Source organism: Carlito syrichta, unplaced genomic scaffold (assembly GCF_000164805.1).
Source record: "Carlito syrichta isolate Samal-C Ts95f unplaced genomic scaffold, Tarsius_syrichta-2.0.1 Scaffold306846, whole genome shotgun sequence".
Classification (NCBI taxonomy): Eukaryota; Metazoa; Chordata; class Mammalia; order Primates; family Tarsiidae; genus Carlito; species Carlito syrichta.
The window spans coordinates 417,042-434,544 of record NW_007250942.1 but is presented as its reverse complement, the minus strand read 5'-3'; the positions used below and the strand labels follow the sequence as shown (position 1 = coordinate 434,544).

The 17,503-nt window shown below is 39.0% G+C and overlaps 1 protein-coding gene across 1 annotated transcript in view; it reads left to right on the top strand.

Annotated features, from left to right (window-relative positions):
- The first annotated feature begins 10,354 nt into the window (after positions 1–10,354).
- Positions 10,355–17,503, top strand: part of DNAH6 (dynein axonemal heavy chain 6) — a 310,610-nt gene continuing 303,461 nt past the window's right edge. The window contains exon 1 of the mRNA XM_008063442.2: positions 10,355–10,579. Coding sequence (XP_008061633.1) covers positions 10,355–10,579 — 225 coding nt within the window. The remainder of the gene's footprint in view (positions 10,580–17,503) is intronic.

The window sequence follows — 17,503 nt, the reverse complement described above, 5'->3', positions numbered from 1 at the left end:
CTACTGTTTTCAGTTTAGTACCCACCCTCAAATGTGCCTGGTGCCTCTCAGTCTAGAGACCTACCCCCTTGCTTTTTTTAAACATCAGGGTCTCACTCTGTTGCCCAGGCTGGAGTGCAGTGGCACTATCACGGCTCACAGTAGATTCGACCTCCGGGGCCCAGACAATCCTTCCGCATCAACCCCACAAACAGCTGGGACTACAGGTTCATGTGACCACACCTGGCTAATTTTTTTTATTTCTCATAGAGATGAGGTCTCGCTATGTTGCCCAGGCTGGTCTCAAACTCCTGGCCTCAAGTTATCCTCCTGCCACAGTCACCCAAAGTGCTGGATTACAGGTGGGAGCCACCACGCCTGGCCAAGACCTCCCTTTTTGGTTGCCTACTCCGAGAATAAATTCCAGTCTTCTGCTTGGATGGAGGAGGATGGAACAGATCTGAAGCTCTAATCACTTCTTGAACAGACTGTCAGTCAATCTCTTTGTTGAAGCTCCTATTTCCAAAAATGGCTGGTACCACCCATTCAAGTCTTCAAGGACTCTGTGGTGCAGGTTGCTTATTCTCTTCTCACCATTGTTTAGAATCTACCTTTTTATTTTCTGTCAAAGCACTTATCACTCACATTTCTACTTTCCAGAATCCAAATTGGTATAGATAGTTTTTCTGCTCCCATTCTCCTAATTTCTCCTGAGATTACAACTTCAAAAAAAAAAATCATTTCAGAAGGAGTTTAAGAGGAGATAATCGTTTGGCATACTGCCCAAAGTGCCATATTTGCTTATCATCTACAAGAATAATCTTTTCAAGCACATTTTATATCTCAGTGCCTCAGGGAATGTAATTCTCAGAGCTTCCTACTATTGCCCACTGTGTGTCACTATTTGCTTACCATTTGAAAGCACCATTTCTAGAGTTTTTCTCATGTGCGTTTACTGAGTTCCCATTTGATTTAAAAATAATTTTTAAAACTGATACTACAAAATCACAATGGAGGCAAAAGTTGACAGCCATGAGGCATTTCCTAGAAGACTTAATCTACTAAATTTAAACGGTAATTTACCTTGACATGGCTGCTACTTTCTGTATTTACCAATACATTATTTATTTTTCTATACACTATATGTATAGAAAACAGCATGGGCGCGTGCGCGCGTGTGTGAGTGTGTGTGTGTGTGTGTGTGTGTGTGTGTGTGTGTGTGTGTGTGTGTGTGTGTGTTTATTACAGCATACTATAGCAGGGATTGGCAAACCTTTTCTTTAAAGGACCAGATGTCACACCACATCTAGAATCTCATCTCCGGTCCCGAGAGTCATTTTTAGTTGAATTACTAGATACGGTTCTGCAAAAAAAATATGCATGAACTGCAGAAACTGGAAAGGTAAGGAGGGAGAGATTCAAAGAAAGAAAATTAAGGAAAGAATAATGTCTGCATTCAAATATTTTAAAGGCGATCACGGGGACAGTTTGTAGGACTGACAGAAGGTAGACTTTGATATCTACCAAAACCAGAACTTTTTGACAATTAGAACTGTCCGTCAGGCACATGGAAGTAATGCATTTTTTGTAACTGGAAATGATCAGAGACGAGAAACCCACTTTCTGGTTACCATTCTTTCCTTGCATATCCAGCAGACTTACTAGACATCCCATTCTGTTCTCCATAACAGCATGTCTAAAACATAATACGTCCTGGCGCGGTGGCTCACGCCTGTAATCTTTGGGAGCCTGAGGCAGGAGGATCCCTTGAGGTTAGGAGTTCAAGACCAACCTGGACCACACAGCGAGACCCTGTTTCAACATAAAATAGAAAAATTAGCTGTGCATGGTGGCACATACCTGTAGTACCAGCTCCCCGGGAGGCTGAGGAAGGAGGATCACTGAAGTTCAGGAGTTCGAGGCTGTGATGAGCTGTGATTATGACACTGCACTCCAACCTGTGCAACAGAGCAAGACCTTGTCTAAAAATAATAAAATAAAATAAAATGCAGTGAATCACCTGGGGATTATTAAAATGCAGACTAATTCAGGAGGTCTGGGGTAGGTCCTGATATTCTGCATCTAGCAAGCTCTCAGGTGACACCAGTGCTGCATGTCACTTCTTGAATAGTAAGATACTGTGGCAGAGGTTCTCAGACTTTGCTGTCTAGAATCACCTGGGGGTAGAGAACGCTTTTAAAAAGGTCCTGATGCCTGGGTATCTCACTTGGAGTCTAATTAGTATGAAGCGTTGGCTAGGCTCTCCTCGTGATCCTAATATCCAATTAAGTTTAAATGCTCTTTGGCCTTTCAAACTCTCAAAAACACTGACTCAAAGATCACTTCTGCAAAGACCTTTCATTTCTGGAATACAATTATCTGAGCTTTGCCAGGGATTCTCACTCATACATATTCACATTGGTTTAACATTTTTGAGGAAGACTTGTAGTAATTATTAATCCCCACAACTTGTGAGACATTAGGCCACAGAATACAAGTCCCTTCCAGATCACTGCCCTGATTCAAAATCTCTGCCTCCTTTGGCAGGGCATTGATTTGACCACAAGGTGGTGGTGAAGGAACAAAATATGCTATCACAATCTCAGAAAGTTGACACTAACACTTAACTGTCTCCACTTGCACAATATAGATCGAATTCTCATCTTGGAGGGTGATGGGTCGCAGACTCCTTTGAGAAACTACCCAAAGCAATAGACAGAAAAAAAAAGTGATACACACTAACATGAATACAATTTTAAACAGTTCACAGACCCTGAAATTAGACTGTTGACAATAAGGGCTACAGAAGTTTAATTCCCCTGCATGGTAGATAAAGCCCTTACCACTCCCGCCTCAATCCTTCTAGGTAGGTGGCCATATCTCCCACTTCCTAGAGAACATAGAATGAATAAGGCCCCCAATCTATCACATGACCTAATCCACCACCACCTTCCTTCCATCCAAATGGGTCACATGCCATTTCTATCAAAGGTTAAATCAGTGTTCCTGATCCATTCTACCCTGACCTCGGCCAAGTTCACAGCCCCCCCACTGTATGCTTTTTTAAATCTTCTCTTGTGCTAGTTTAAACAGATCTCATTTTTCTCAATGTAAAAGGGCGATATCGTCTTTATTTTTAAATATCCAGAAAAGCAAAGGACACGACATATAAATACTTTCAAATGTAATAAGCACTTAAGGCTTTCTTCCATATAGCTCTGAGTGTATATATATTCTGTGCTTATAAAAATACCATCATGCTATGCAAACTGTTTTATGTCCTGACTCCTTCATTTCATATAACTTTAAAATAGCTTCCTCTTCATATATCTTCACCTGAAAATGTGGTTCTTACCCAGAAGTGTTCATGTTGATCATCTATAAGGATTTTTCAGCACTACTTACCTGGATGCCATTTCCAAAGATTCTAACTTACCAGGTCTGGTGTAAGACCTGGGAATCTGTATGTTTGTAAAGTGCCGCCTGTGATTTTGAGATCTAATACTATAAATATAATTTTAAAATCAATTTTATTGCTATAATTTACATTTTTTGAGATGCACACATACTAAGATAATCAGCACAATGAGTATGTATACACCCATGTAGCTACCAAAATAACCAAGTTATAAAACACCTTCATCACTCCCCAAAATTTCCTTATTCCCCTTTACCAGTTAATCTCTCGCCCCATTCCCAGCCCCAGGCAACAAACGTTCCATAACCTGTCGCTATAGATGAGATTTGTCTTTTCTAGAGATTCATAGAATTGTAGTTAGACAATATGTACTCTTTCGTGTCTGGCTTCTTTTGTTCAGTGTAATTTTTTTTCAGATTAGACTGTGTTGTTGCATGTCTCAACCGTTTGCTCCTTTTTATTGCTAAGTAGTATTCCATAATATGGAGGTACCATAATTTGCTTCTCCATTGAACTGTTGATGGATATTTGGTTTGTTTCCAGGCTTTAGCTAATACAAATAAAGTTGGCATGAATATACGCATAAAAATCTTCGTATGGATATATGCTTTCCTTTCTCTTGAGTAAATACCTAGGTACTATGGTGGTTATATCCTCCTTTGCTTGCAATTTACTGGCTTTGTGGCCTTGAGAAAGTAGCTTTACCTCTCTGAACCTTAGTTGTAGCATGAGATCACCAACCTAGCATTTTAAGCCACTGAATTGCCTCGGGATTCTCTATCATAGGCTACTACTAGGGTGTGGTTAGAACAAGTGAAAAACAAGTTTGCAAATTGGATTTTTATAAGATCAGAAAATTAGTCATAAGGCAACATTTTTATAAGTAGGCATAATATAATTTAAAGGTTTTTAAATTTATTCTGTCAATTTCTGCCTTTTAACTGGTGAGTAATTACTGGTAAGGAAGGACTTTTGCCATTTTCTATTTGTTTTCAATATATACAATTTTTATCAAGGTTCACTTCTCGTTTCTTTTACTGTATTTTTTATTTTTTAATAGTTACCATATGGATTAAAATCAACATCTTAATTTATAATTATGTTCATTAATTTTTTTCCTGTAAGTGGACCATACTTTGTTCGCATGTCTAATATTTTTGTTGAAAATTGGATATTTTTAATATTATGACTTGGTAACTCTGGAAATAAGATTCTCTTCTCTCAGAATTTGTTGTTGCTGCTTGTTGTGGGTTGTATTTCCTTGTTTGTCTTTTTTAACCTATTATTTAATGAGTATATTCTTTGTTTTGTGTGGTTACCGAAGCTTCTGAAGTCACTGAAGTCTTATTCACAACTGTTGTGGAGGGATGGACTTTTAGAGGTCCCTATAATACAATTTTTGCGAATGGCACTTTTAGCATAGATACTTTTAAATTTTGTTTTTTTATTATCTTTGAACATTTCGTAAATATTTATGATATATTCTATATCTAATAGTTATAGCTAATGTGTTTACCTTTTAAGTTTGTTGTTTGTTCTTCTAACTCTTGTTTGGAGTGACTTGCTTTCTTGCATGTTTGGTAATTATTTTATTGTGAACTTATATCTGGCTGAACCTAACTTGTGAGAATGTCAAGGGGTAAGAGTTGATGATGCCTTTTTCTTGGATGAATATTTTCTGGCAGCTTGTATTTTTTTTTCCCTTAGACTAAATAGGTAGTATCAATTCAAAACCCAGAACTGGTGAGAAATGGCTTATAGTCTTGAATGGTTAGAGGAGACTATTAAATTTTTAACAATTTTTTTTCCACCTGGGGCAGCAGGTAGAAATATGCAGGTTTTCTTGTAGGCTGTCCTCACTGCCATTATTTTTCTAATCCAACCTATTACAGAGGAAATGATTCTTTCAAGGATCTCAGACGTGTGTGGCATCTTTGGCTTGCTCTTGCATTTATGTAGACCCGAGCAAGTCCTCATCTTTTATTCCTCCTTGGACTACTAGATGTTCCTTTTATGGTATCTGCAGCTGTAGCCCCCATGTTATTTATCCCTCTGGTTTCACCTAATTGTTGTTTTGACCGTTAAGGATTCCCTTATTCCTACAAGTTCAGCAGTACAGTTAAAATTAAGCTCCTTGCTGTTTACCCAAATTCGTAGGTGATTTGCTTCAGAAATTTTTCAGATTATAGTCCATCATATATTCAGAAGCCGAATTTGATGATTTGATAATCTTGGGCTCAAAAGCAAATAGAAATTTAACCATTTAAGTTGATGACTCTAGTCTAGATTTGTATCTCAGCTCTGCCACTTTCTACCTCTGGAGAACCATGGGCAAGTCATACAGTCTCTTTAAGCCTCATTTTCCTATCTTTGGAGTAAGTATAATAATGCCTCTAACACAAAGTTGTTGCAATGATTAGCGGAATCGTGAAAAGCACCTCACAAAGGGTCTGGCATACAAATCTTAACCTAATACTAAAAATGTTTTAACAATTTTTACTTTTTTTTTTTTTAAGCAGGATTTATTGAGAGGACAGAAAAGCTCCGACTGTGGGAGGGGACCCAAGATGGTTGCCTATTTTTACTTTTTAATATTGACTGCTTTTATTTTAGTTTCAGGGCATGTATGTGTATGTTTGTTACGTGGGTATATTGTATCATAATGGAGATTGTGCTATATTGCACCTCATACCCAAAAGGTATGATTTTATTCTTTTTTATGGCTGTGTAGTATTTTCATGGTGTTTCTCTACTACATTTTCTTTACCTAATCGACCATTGGTAGACATTTGTTTTTTTCCATTACTTTGATTTTGTGAATAGTGCTGCAATAAACATTTGAGTTTAGGAGTCTTTCTCATATAATAATTTGTTTTCCTTTGGGTAGACACCCAGTAGTGGTATTTCTGGGTCAAACGGTTGTTCTATTTTTAGTTATTTGTGATATCTCCATACTGTTTTTCCACAGAGGCTGATCTAACTTACATTCCCACCAACAGCATATAGGCATTCTCCTTTCTCACACGTTTATGTTATTTATTAAATATTCAAAGATAATAAAAGGATAACATTATGAAGTTCTAGAAGATGAAAGGATAAAATTATGAAATGTTCAAAGACAATAAAAAGATAATATTTAAAGTAATTATTAGAGAGACATTAGCAAAAATGGTAATGTTAAAAAAAAAGAGTCAATTTCTCCACAAAAGTTGTAAGTCTTCAGCGACTTCAGAGACTTACGTGACCACACATAACAAATAAGTAATAGTTTAGAAACTATAAATAATAGTTTAGAAAAGTCAATAAACAAACAAACACAACCCACAACAAGTAGCGACAACAGATGCCAACATCTGTGTGTGTGTGTGTTTTACTTTTTAATAATAGTCATTTTAACTTTGTGTAATATGATATCTCAAGTGTGGTTTTAACCTGAATTTCAATGATGATTAGTGATGTTGAGCATTTTTTCATGTGTTTGTTGGCCACTTATATTTCTTCTTTTGATAAACATCTGTTCATGTCCTTTGCCCAGTTTTTCAAGGGGTTGTCTGTTTTTTTCCTGTTGAGTTGTTGGAGTTCCTTATAGATTCCACATATTTGTCCTTTGTTGGAATAATGTATTTTTACTTTTACTGTTAAAGATGTGACCTTGTAAGTCACCCTCTGTAACCTAGTTCTTTAGCTATAAAATGGGAATTTCGGGTCTGTTAGAAATATTTGAGAGAATGACTGCAAAGTATATAGCACAGTACGGGGACACACAGGAAGCAACCAGTAAATAGTAACAACTATTATTATTTATATGAACTATGAATACAATCAACAGACTAGACACAAAGCTGTCTACATTGACTTAGTGGTTAATTGATAATGAAGAGAACATCTTGCCACATTAAAAAAAGTGGAGAGATTTGATGAACAGTGTTTCATATACCATTTATGCCTTCATAAAGCTCTGCCTTCGAATACCACCTCCCCCTCTTAGCTTTTGGAACGCTTTCAGGTGTACATGGTAACATTGCATGCAATCCATGTTCATGTACTGGAAAAGTAATCCTGGGATTGAGGATCCATAAACTTTGTGCCAACCGGATAAACTTTGCGGGGAATACATTAAAATTTCCACTGCACATCTAAAATAAAATCTATTTTTGGATGTGTCTAACACTGCCTACTATAAATGCATGCTTTGACACATTGGGTTGACTTCGAATTTTTTAAATTATGAGTTTATATAAATGATTGCATTTTTATTAATGAACTAGTTTTGTGTGTACTTTTCATCTCTAGGAAATTATTTTATCTACATTTGAGGTTTTTCTGAATTTTTAAACTGTTTCTAAACTGACTTTACTCCCTTGCCTTCTCCAGTTCCTTATCAGGAATTTGGAGACGTGTATTCTAATTTTGTCTTTGGCATGACTAGCCTTCAGACCTGGAGTAAATTACTTGCTTCTTCTGGGTCTCAGTTCCCTTATTAATCAGTTAGGGGAGCTGGATTAAGTCATCTGAAATCTCCATTCCAGCTTGATCGTTATATGGTGATTCTCTGCCTTTTAGGTAGTGTCACACCCGTATGTGGAAATACATACTTGAATGTGCTAAGATTCAGAAAAATGGAAGCTGTGAGTACAAGAACGTAAAGCCCTTCATACAGGGCTTGGCTTTCAAGACAAAAAACAAATCGCAAAGGTTTAAAAAAGAAGAACCCCAAAGAACAACGTAAGATAATGAGTTCTACAGTTGATTCTGTCACTTGGAAGGGAAGGCTGAAAACCAGAGCTTGTGCAACAATTTTTCAAGGCAGGTGAAAGAGCTTCTTCCCAGATCAGCATCTGGGACGTGGCATCTTCAGGAAGCAGAGGGCACTGGAGACTTCGATGGGGTCGCCTCCATCCAGCATGAGCAACAATCGTTTGGGAACTCAAGTGAGACTAAACGCCCTGACAAGGTCCAGGGTCTGCTTTGATAGCTAGAACGCAGGAACCAAGAAAGACGCCTGACACTAAGTTCCCTTCCCAATGCAAAAGAACATTCGCTGAAAGGAGCACGTTGTAAGTTGGTGCAGTCTGCGGGGGAAAGAGCCTACATTTCTTGCGCCTTCACTCGGAAAAAGGTTGGCAGGTTGGGGAGGGATGCAGGATGGTGGGGGTCCCTACCCACACCATGCAGGATGGTCTGGGTAGGGATGCAGGATGGTCGCTCCCTTGGAGAGTAGGACCCCCAACAACGCACGACCCTCTCCTGAAATCCTCCACTCTTCCAACGAGAGAAATGTAGATGAAAGCGAACGTCAAGGAAATCTTAAGCCTCTGGAGGGAAAACAGAAAAAGAGATTCCTGTAGGAGGCTGGGATGAAGGTGGACATCACGCCCTTCCTTTGGCCGACCTGCTTACACGCTCTAAGAAGCGCTCCCTTCCCGGCGAAGGGGAGGAGCCAGGCTGTGCAGGCTCTCCGCCAATCAGCGGCGTAGGAAATGTCCCGGAGACACTGATTGGCTTGATTGCCTTCGCGCTCCTGGACCGAGAGCCGTGGCTGGCCGAGGCGTTGCCGTAACGATGGGGGACGCCGTGGCCTGGTGGTTGCTAGGCAACGAGAAACAGCGCCCGCTACCGCGGGTTTTCCGCTCCCCAGAGCTGGCGTTGTTCCGTCTCTGCAGACCCTCGGAGACCCTGGAGACCCTCGGAGGCTGCTGCTGCTCCGGTCTGACCTGGTGAGTCCTGCGAAAGCGATCCCTGGGGATGGGCTCCGACTGCCGTGCGGGAAATTCAGCCTGGCTCTCGGAGAACAGAAAGGGAAGGCTCAAAGAGGCAGAGGAAATCCATGGAAGGGCGTTTCGGTGACTGACGGTCATCTACCTAATATTTTCGGGTGGAGAAGTGAGAAAGAGCGGAATCAAGAGACTCATCCCAGGTCTCACACCGCGTGGTCAAATCTAGATCCGCGCTCTTCAACACGGTAGCCGTTAGCCCTCCTGTGGCTCGTCTGAATTGAGACGTATTCTAAATACAAAAAACCAAAAAAAAAACCCCCACTGGATTTCGAAGGCGGGGTGCGAAAAAACAAAATGCCATAGTCACTTTTATATTGACTGTGTGTTGGGATGATAATGTTTTGGAGACGTTCGACAAAACATTCCAAAAATTAACTTCACCTGTTCCTTTCTTTTAGTGCGATTGCTTTGAGCATTAAAATTAAACTTGTATACATTAAAATTGGCCAGCACTGATCCACACTGAAATCTAGGTCTTTGACACCTGAATCGAGAGCTTCATAACCGGTGTTTTAAAGTGTCTCCACCTATCTCATGGGGTGGGAGTGTGCATGGGGGTGAAGAGGGCAAGACCACTTAGAAAGACTCATGCTAGGGTTTTAGGACCTTGCTCCTCAAAGTGTGTGAATTAGAATCTGTGTTTAGCAAGTTTCTCAGGTGATTCTCCTGCACATGAACGCTTCAGAAGCACTGTTTTGGGATTTAGCCCTCAAATATTTTATTCCTTTGTTTCCTTGTGAGCACCTACCTAGGCTGTGTTTCTCAGATGGCCTGTATGAGAGTTGCTGCATTTTGAAGAAGCTCCCTGGAAGATGTATGAGACATATAGTTGAATGTTTCTTCGTCCTTCCAAATCGAGCCCAGTGTGGTTCCAAGACCACCACTTGCTGTAGGAGCAGCAGCAGCAGCAGCGTCCAAGAACTTGCTAGAAATCCAGATTTCTCGGTTCCACCCCCACCATAAGGGAGGTTCTTGAAACCCAGGCACAGTTTCTAATGTTCATCCCTTTGGTTCAGGTCCGCAGTTTAGAAGACTGGGGTGATTCTGATGTGCTTTCCCTGAAAGGAGCGAATTCAGCTCGCTCTAGTCCTGAAGTTCTCCTCCACTAACTTCCTACCCCAACTCCTTCGATCTATTCTTCATTTTTCTTTTCCTGACCCTATCCTTTCCAGGAGTAAGGATGACCTCTCAGGCCACAGACAGTGAATTCAACCTGCAAAATATCGAAGAGCATGTGGAAAATTCTGTGCTTTCACGACTGAATAGTATAAAAGCAAAGGCAAGAATGAACTACATGTCATCCACAGAAAATGCACCGAAAACACAAATCCTGACATTTGGGCACACGACAAAAGCTCAGGAGAGGGCCAGAAAGCGACAGCAGTCTTTAAAATTAGAGCCTCTGGTAAGTTCAAAAACCATCATTGTGGCCACTTTTTTTTTTTTTGGCTACAGAGGAAATTGCAAAACTGCTTTGGGGGAGGGAAGTCATTTCCAGACTTGTAATTGACCAAGAAGCGGAATGAAAACCTTAGAGTTTCAAACTGGTTTATGACATTGTAAACATTGCTAATACTTATTTGACAAATAACTAAGTTCTAGGCAGGTTGAAAGAGACAGTGGTAAACAAAGTGTTCTAGCAGCAAGATTCCCCTCTAGGGTTGTATACAACACACATACTTAACTGTGTCGGTTATTCGGCTCTTTTAGATACCAAAGTACCATTTAACACTGGGAATTTCAGGCAAAGTGTTATATGTAGTTATAAGAGTTTTATTATTTTCAAAATACATGCCCTGGTGTCTTGAAAAATTTTGTGCATGTAGAAATACTTAATTTTAAAAAGACATTTGGGTCCTTGGATAATTATAAATGCATGTAAAGGAGCAATGAAAGTGAAAAAGTAAAAAGTGAAAGTTCTCACCTCCACCCTCAAATGTTAGCCACCATTATTAGTGGTTTACTGCCCTTCAATGACTTTTCATGTTTATTCATATATATCTGCACGTGTACAAGAGGGGCCCCCAAAACTGGAATTTATTTATTAAAAAACTGTGTATTTATTCTTACATGTTTAAACTTCAGTTGCCTTCAGAGTACTTGTTTGATGCAATACACCTATCAAGACGTTTTTTCCACTGCTCAAAACAGTCTTTGAACTTGTCGATTTTGATGACTTTTAGTGCTTCTGCCATTTTTTGTTTTTGTTTCACCTCTTCCACATCAGCAAAACGTTTCCCTTTGAGAACTTTTTTCATTTGGAGAAACCAAACCAAACCCAAGTGGCTTAAGTGGGTGAATAGGGAGGGTGGGGAACAAGGGTCATACCTTTAAGATAAAAAAAACTGCTGAACACAGCATAGCATAGACAGGTCCACTTGTATATCACCCATCATGAAATGGGAGAATGCATTGAAAGACCCAACTCTGCAGAGCTCAGAGGAATCTTTTTATGCGCAGAGTTCAGAAATAAAATAAAAATGGACACCAAGCTTCCATTTGTGGCACTTACTGCCTCCCCCCTCTCCTCTACAGTTCCGTGTGCCTGCTCCACCATGTGTTGAAGGGGGCAACAAGTCCTTCCCCCATTTTTCTCCCATGGAATGAGTACGAGACCTCCTTATACATCTATCTTTCTCTGACACATTTGCCTTTACTTGGCAAAAGTGTATCATTAACCAATGATGATCAAAGTTGTTCTACTTGTCATCAATGTCACCCACTCGTGTCTATTAAATGTTTATTATGTGCCTTCTATGTGCCAGATTTTGAAACACCCTAAGGATACAGCAGTGAACAAAGCGGACAACATGTCTGTTGTCATTGTACGAATTCTGAGTACGCCGATCGAGCAATTTCATCTAATGACAGTTACTATTAAGAAAACAATACAGGGACTGTGGTAGAGACCGGTGGGAGACTACATCAGATTGGGTTACCACAAAGGTCTGCCTGAGGAGATATCACCTGAACAAGCCCCAGCCCATAGCCAGCATTCACTGCCACACGTGGGAATACACTGGCCTTTGAGCTGCTTCTGATGCCGAGTGGAATAGAACGAGCTGTCCCCACTGAGCTCTGCCTAAAAATTCACTAAGTTTGAGGCAGTTTGTTATGTGCTAATAGATAGCTGGAACAATATAAATACATCAGACAATTCATACAATATTGAAGTAATAAGGAATAAAGTGAAAACGGCCTGAAGTTACCCCACATAGAGGAGAAAGTGTAATAGTCAAGTGATTAATTTCACGTGTGTGGGTGACTTGTTTTTATAGAGTGGGTGAAACTGCATATGTTCTTTTTATGACGAACTTCCTTCCCCTTGACTCCCTTTCCCTCCCCCTTTTCTTCCCCTCCCTCCTCTTTCCTTCTCTTTCTCCCATCTCTTCCCTCTTCCTCTCTTTCTTTCTTTCCCACGCTTCTTCTTTTACATGTTTTCCTTGCCTCAAATTTCCCCAACTCTGACCCCCTTTTCTTTCTACAAACAGAATCTAGTATATATCCTCTTTCCTTTCTCTACATTGAAACAATTTTGTACAAATGGATGCACACACAAAAAGTATTGTTGGAAATTAACGGTTTAAAAATATTAAAATTACTTTCTGATTTTTTTCTTTTTAAAGAAAATTTTTATTTTAAATTTTTTATTTTACAGATGTGGGGTACAATTCGGGTTAGCTATACAAATGTTCATTATGCAGGTACCCTTGTTGATGAGGTGTGCCCACCCTCCCCTGGAAGTTTCCCACAACTGCCAATTCCTTTCTTATTATGATAATTGTTCAAGGTTCGCTTATGAGTGAGAACATGTGAACCTCAGTACTTTGTTTCTGTGATAGATCACTCAGAATTAAAGACTGTAAATCCATCCAAGTTGCTGTGAAGTTCATAATTATGTTCTTCTTTATGACTGTGTAGTATTCCATTTTGTATATGTTCCACATTCTATTATCCAGACCTCTCTCGATGGCAGCACAGTTGGTTCCATGTTTTTGCTATTGTGAATAATGCTGCAATAAACATGCATGTGCAGGTATCTTTTTCATAGAGCGATTTGAGTTCCTCTGGGTATATTTCCAGTGGGGGGATTGTGGGGTCATATGGGGGATCAATTTTTAAATCTTCTAGATATTGCCACACTGTTTTCCACAGAGGTTGTACTAGTGTACACTCCCACCAACAGTGTAGAAGTATCTCCCTTTCTCTGCATCCTCTCCAGCATCTGTTGTTTTTTGACATTGATGATGGTCATCATGACTGGAGTTAGGTGGTATCTCAGTGTGGTTTTAATTTTCATTTCTTTGATGACTAGTGAGACTGAGCATTTTTTCATGTATCTGTTGTCTGCTCGTATGTCTTCTTTTCAGAAGTGTCTATTCATATCTTTTGCCCACTTTGTAATGGGACTGTTTTTTTGTTTTTGTTTTTCCTTTTCTTTTCGGCATGTTTGAGTTCCTAGTACATCCTAGATGTTAGGTCTTTGTTAGATATACAGTTGGCAAATATTTTTCCCAGTCTGTGGGCTGTCTCCCTGCTCTCTGGGTGGTTTCTTTGTCTTTGCAGAAGCTTGTCAGTTTGATGAGGTCCATCTTGTCTGTCTTATCTCTTATGGCATGGGTATTGATCAGGACTCGGTTGCCAGTTCCAATTTCTACAATGGTGTTTCCTGCATTTTCTAAGGTTCTTATGGTTTGAGGTTTTATGTGTAGGTCTTTGATCCATTTAAAGTTGATTTTTGTGTATGGTGATAGAGAGGGGTCTTGTTTTAATCTTCTGCATGTGGTCAGCCAGTTTTCTCAGCACCATTTGGTTGATGGTGGAGGCTTTGTCAAAGATGAGTTGGTTAAGAAATTGAAGTTTTGCTTCCAGAATCTCTATCCTGTTCCATTGGTCTATATGCCAGTTCTTGTATCAATACCAGCCTGTTCTGATTATTGTAGTTTTATAATAAAGTTTAAAGTCTGGGAGTGTGATACCTCTCACTTTTTTTTTTTTTTTTTTGGACTGAGGATTGTTTTGGCTATTCGTGATCATTTATGTTTCCATATGAATTCCTGTATTGTTTCCAGGTCTGAGAAGAATGCTGCTGGTAATTTAATGGGAATTGCATTAAATCTATAGGTTGTCTTGGGTAGAATGGATATCTTAACAATGTTGATTCTTCCAATCCATGAGCATGGAATATTTTTCCATTTGTTTTTGTCATCTTTGATTTCTTTGAACAGTGTTTTGCAGTGTTTGCTGTAAAGGTCTTTGACTTCTCTAGTGAGGAAGATGTCAAGGTATTTCTTTCTTTTCTTTTTTATTTATTTATTTATTTTTTTGGTGGCTATTGTGAATGGGACTATACTTTTTATTTGGGTTTCTGTTTGTTTATTGTTGGTGTATAGGAATGTGACTGTCTTTTGCACATTTATTTTGTACTCTGAGCCTTTGCCAAAGTCCTTTATCAGTGCAAGGAGGTTTCTGAGATAAAGAATCATGTTGTCTGCAAAAAGGGATAACCTAACTTTCTCTTTTCCTATTTGAATACCCCTGATTTCCTTCTCTTGTCTGATTGCTCTAGCTAGGACTTCCAATACTATGTTGAACAGGAGGGGTGAGAGTAGGCATCCTTGTTTTGTTCAAGTTTCCAGGGGAAATGTTTCCAGTTTCTGTTTGTTTAGCAGTATGTTGGCTATGGGTTTCTTGTGGATGGCTCTTACTATTCTGAGGTTTGTTCCATCTATGTCTAGATGTTTGAGGGTTTTTAACAAGAAGAGATGCTGGATTTTATTGAAAGCTTTTTCTACCTCTTATGATATAATCATGTAACTTTTGGTTTTGCATCTTTTGATGTATTTAATTACATTTATAGTCTTACAGATGTTGAACCAAGCCCTGCATCCCAGGGATGAAGCCTACTGGCCATGGTGGATGACTTTTGAGAAGTGTTATTGGATCCGGTTTGCCAGAATCTTGTTGAGAATTTTAGCATCTATGTTCATCAAGGATATTGGCCTGTAGTTCTCTTTCTTTGTTGACTCTTTATCTAGTTTGGGTATCAGTGTGATGTTAGCTTCATAAAATGATTTGAGGAGAGTTCCATCTTTCTCGACTGCCTGAAATACTTTCAATAGAATTGGTATCAACTTCTCGTATCTTTTGTTGAATTCTGTTGGAAAGTCTTCTGGTCCAGGGCTTTTTTTTGTGTTTGGGTAGTTTTCTTGTGACATAGTCAATTTCCTGAAATGCTATTGGTCTATTTAGGGTCTCAATTTCTTCTTGTTTCAATCTGGGGAGGTTGTCTATTGTCAGAAAGTCTTCCATTTCACTTAGGTTTTCAAGTTTGTTTCCATACAAGTGTATATAGTAATTTCAGATCATCTTTCATATTTCTTTGGGGTCAGGTGTGACTTGATGTTTTGCATTTCTGATTGTGTTATTTGGGCTTTTTCTCTCTTTTTCTTGGTCACTCTAGCTAGGGGTCCATCAATCTTGCTTATCTTTTCAAAGAATCAGCTTTTTGTTGCATTGATTTTTTGTATTATATTTTTGTCTTCTATGTCCCAAATTTGGGTTTTTATTTTGGTAATCTGGATTCTTCTGCTGAAGTTAGGGTTTTGGTGGTCTTGCTTTGCTAGCTTCCTTAGGTGATTTGTTAAGCTGTTACCTTGTGATCTTTTCATTTTCTTCATGTGTGTTCATAGAGATATGAATTCCCCTCTTAGGACTGATTTCATGGCATCCCAGAGATTTTGGTAAGATGTTTTTTCATTTTCATTTGTTTCCAGGAATCTTTTAATTTCTGTTTTGATTTCCGTGTTGACCCAGGAGTTGTTCAGCATTATGTTGGTTAGTGTCCGTGTTTTTGTGGGTATTGGGGGTACTTTCTTGTTGTTGATGTTTATTTTTACTCCACTTTGGTCTAGGAAGGTATATGGCAGTAATTCAATCTTATGAAATTTGTTTGTGTGTGATTTATGGCCGAGGATGTGGTTGATTAGAGCATGATGTGTGATGATGAGCAAAATGTATATTCCATGGTTATTGGGTGGAGTGTTCTGTAGGTATCAATTAAGTCCATTTTGTCAAGCGTCATATTGCGGTTCTGGATCTCCTTGTTGATTTGGGTATTGATGGTCTGTCTAGGGCTGTTAATGGTTTATTAAAGTTCCCAGCTATAATATGTTAGAGTCAATATCTTTTTTAAGTTTGCCTAGAAGCTGCTCTATGAAAGTTGGTGCTCCTATGTTGGGTGCATATATGTTTAGGAATGATATTTCTTGTTGATGTATTGAACCTTTTATCATTATGTAGTGACCTTCCATGTCTTTTTTTTAGCATAAAAGGTATTTTGTCTGATATTAATATTGCAACTCCTGCTTTCTTTTCTGTTCTGTTCACCTTTTTCATTCTCTTACTTTGAGTCTCTGTGTATCCTTTCTGGTGAGATGAGTCTCCTGGAGAGAACATATTATTGCATCATATTTTATCCAATTTGCCATTCTGTGTCTTTTCAGTGGTGCATTTAGTCCATTCACATTCAGGCTAATTATCAAGATATGAGAGTTTATTCCTGTCATGAGGTTCTTATAGAGTCTGTTGCTGCTGCTGCTGTTTGTTTATTTGTTTGTCGTCTTTCTTTCGATTTTTGGGTTGATATTTGTGGGTTTTCAATCTTTTTCCTGCATTCTTGGAAGGGCATGGCCATTCTTTTCTTCTTTCTTCTGTGTTAAATACTTTCTTTATTGTTTCTTGTAGAGGTGGTCTGTAGGTGGCATAAACTCTTAGGATTGAATGTCTGGGAAGGATTTTAATTCTCCATCACTGATGAAACTTACCTTAGCTTGGTATGTAATTCTTGGTTGAAATTGTTTATCTTTGAGAACTTTGAAGATTGGGCTCCAGGCTCTCCTAACCTGAAGTGTTTCTGTAGATCAGTCTGCTGCTATTCTAATTGGTCTTCCCCAGTAGCTAATCTGACCTTTCTCTCTTGCTGTCTTTAGAATTTTTTCTTTTATACCTACTTTGTGTAAGTGAATTACTATGTATCTAGGAGTAGGTCTTCTGATTTGCTGTAGGGATTCTCTGAAAATCTGTTGTGTTTGTATGGTTGCACCTCTGATGAGATGAGGGAAGTTTTCTTGGATAATTTCATGGAATGTTTGTTCCGGGGTGGTCTCTGTCTCTCTATCTGCCTCCAGGATTCCAATTAATATTAGATTCAGCCTCTTGATATAATCACTTCTCTCTTGGAGGCTTTGTTCTTTCTTTTTAAGCTTCTTTTCTCTTCTTTTCTTTTTTTTTTTTGAGTTGGAGTCTCACTCTGTCGCCCAGACTGGAG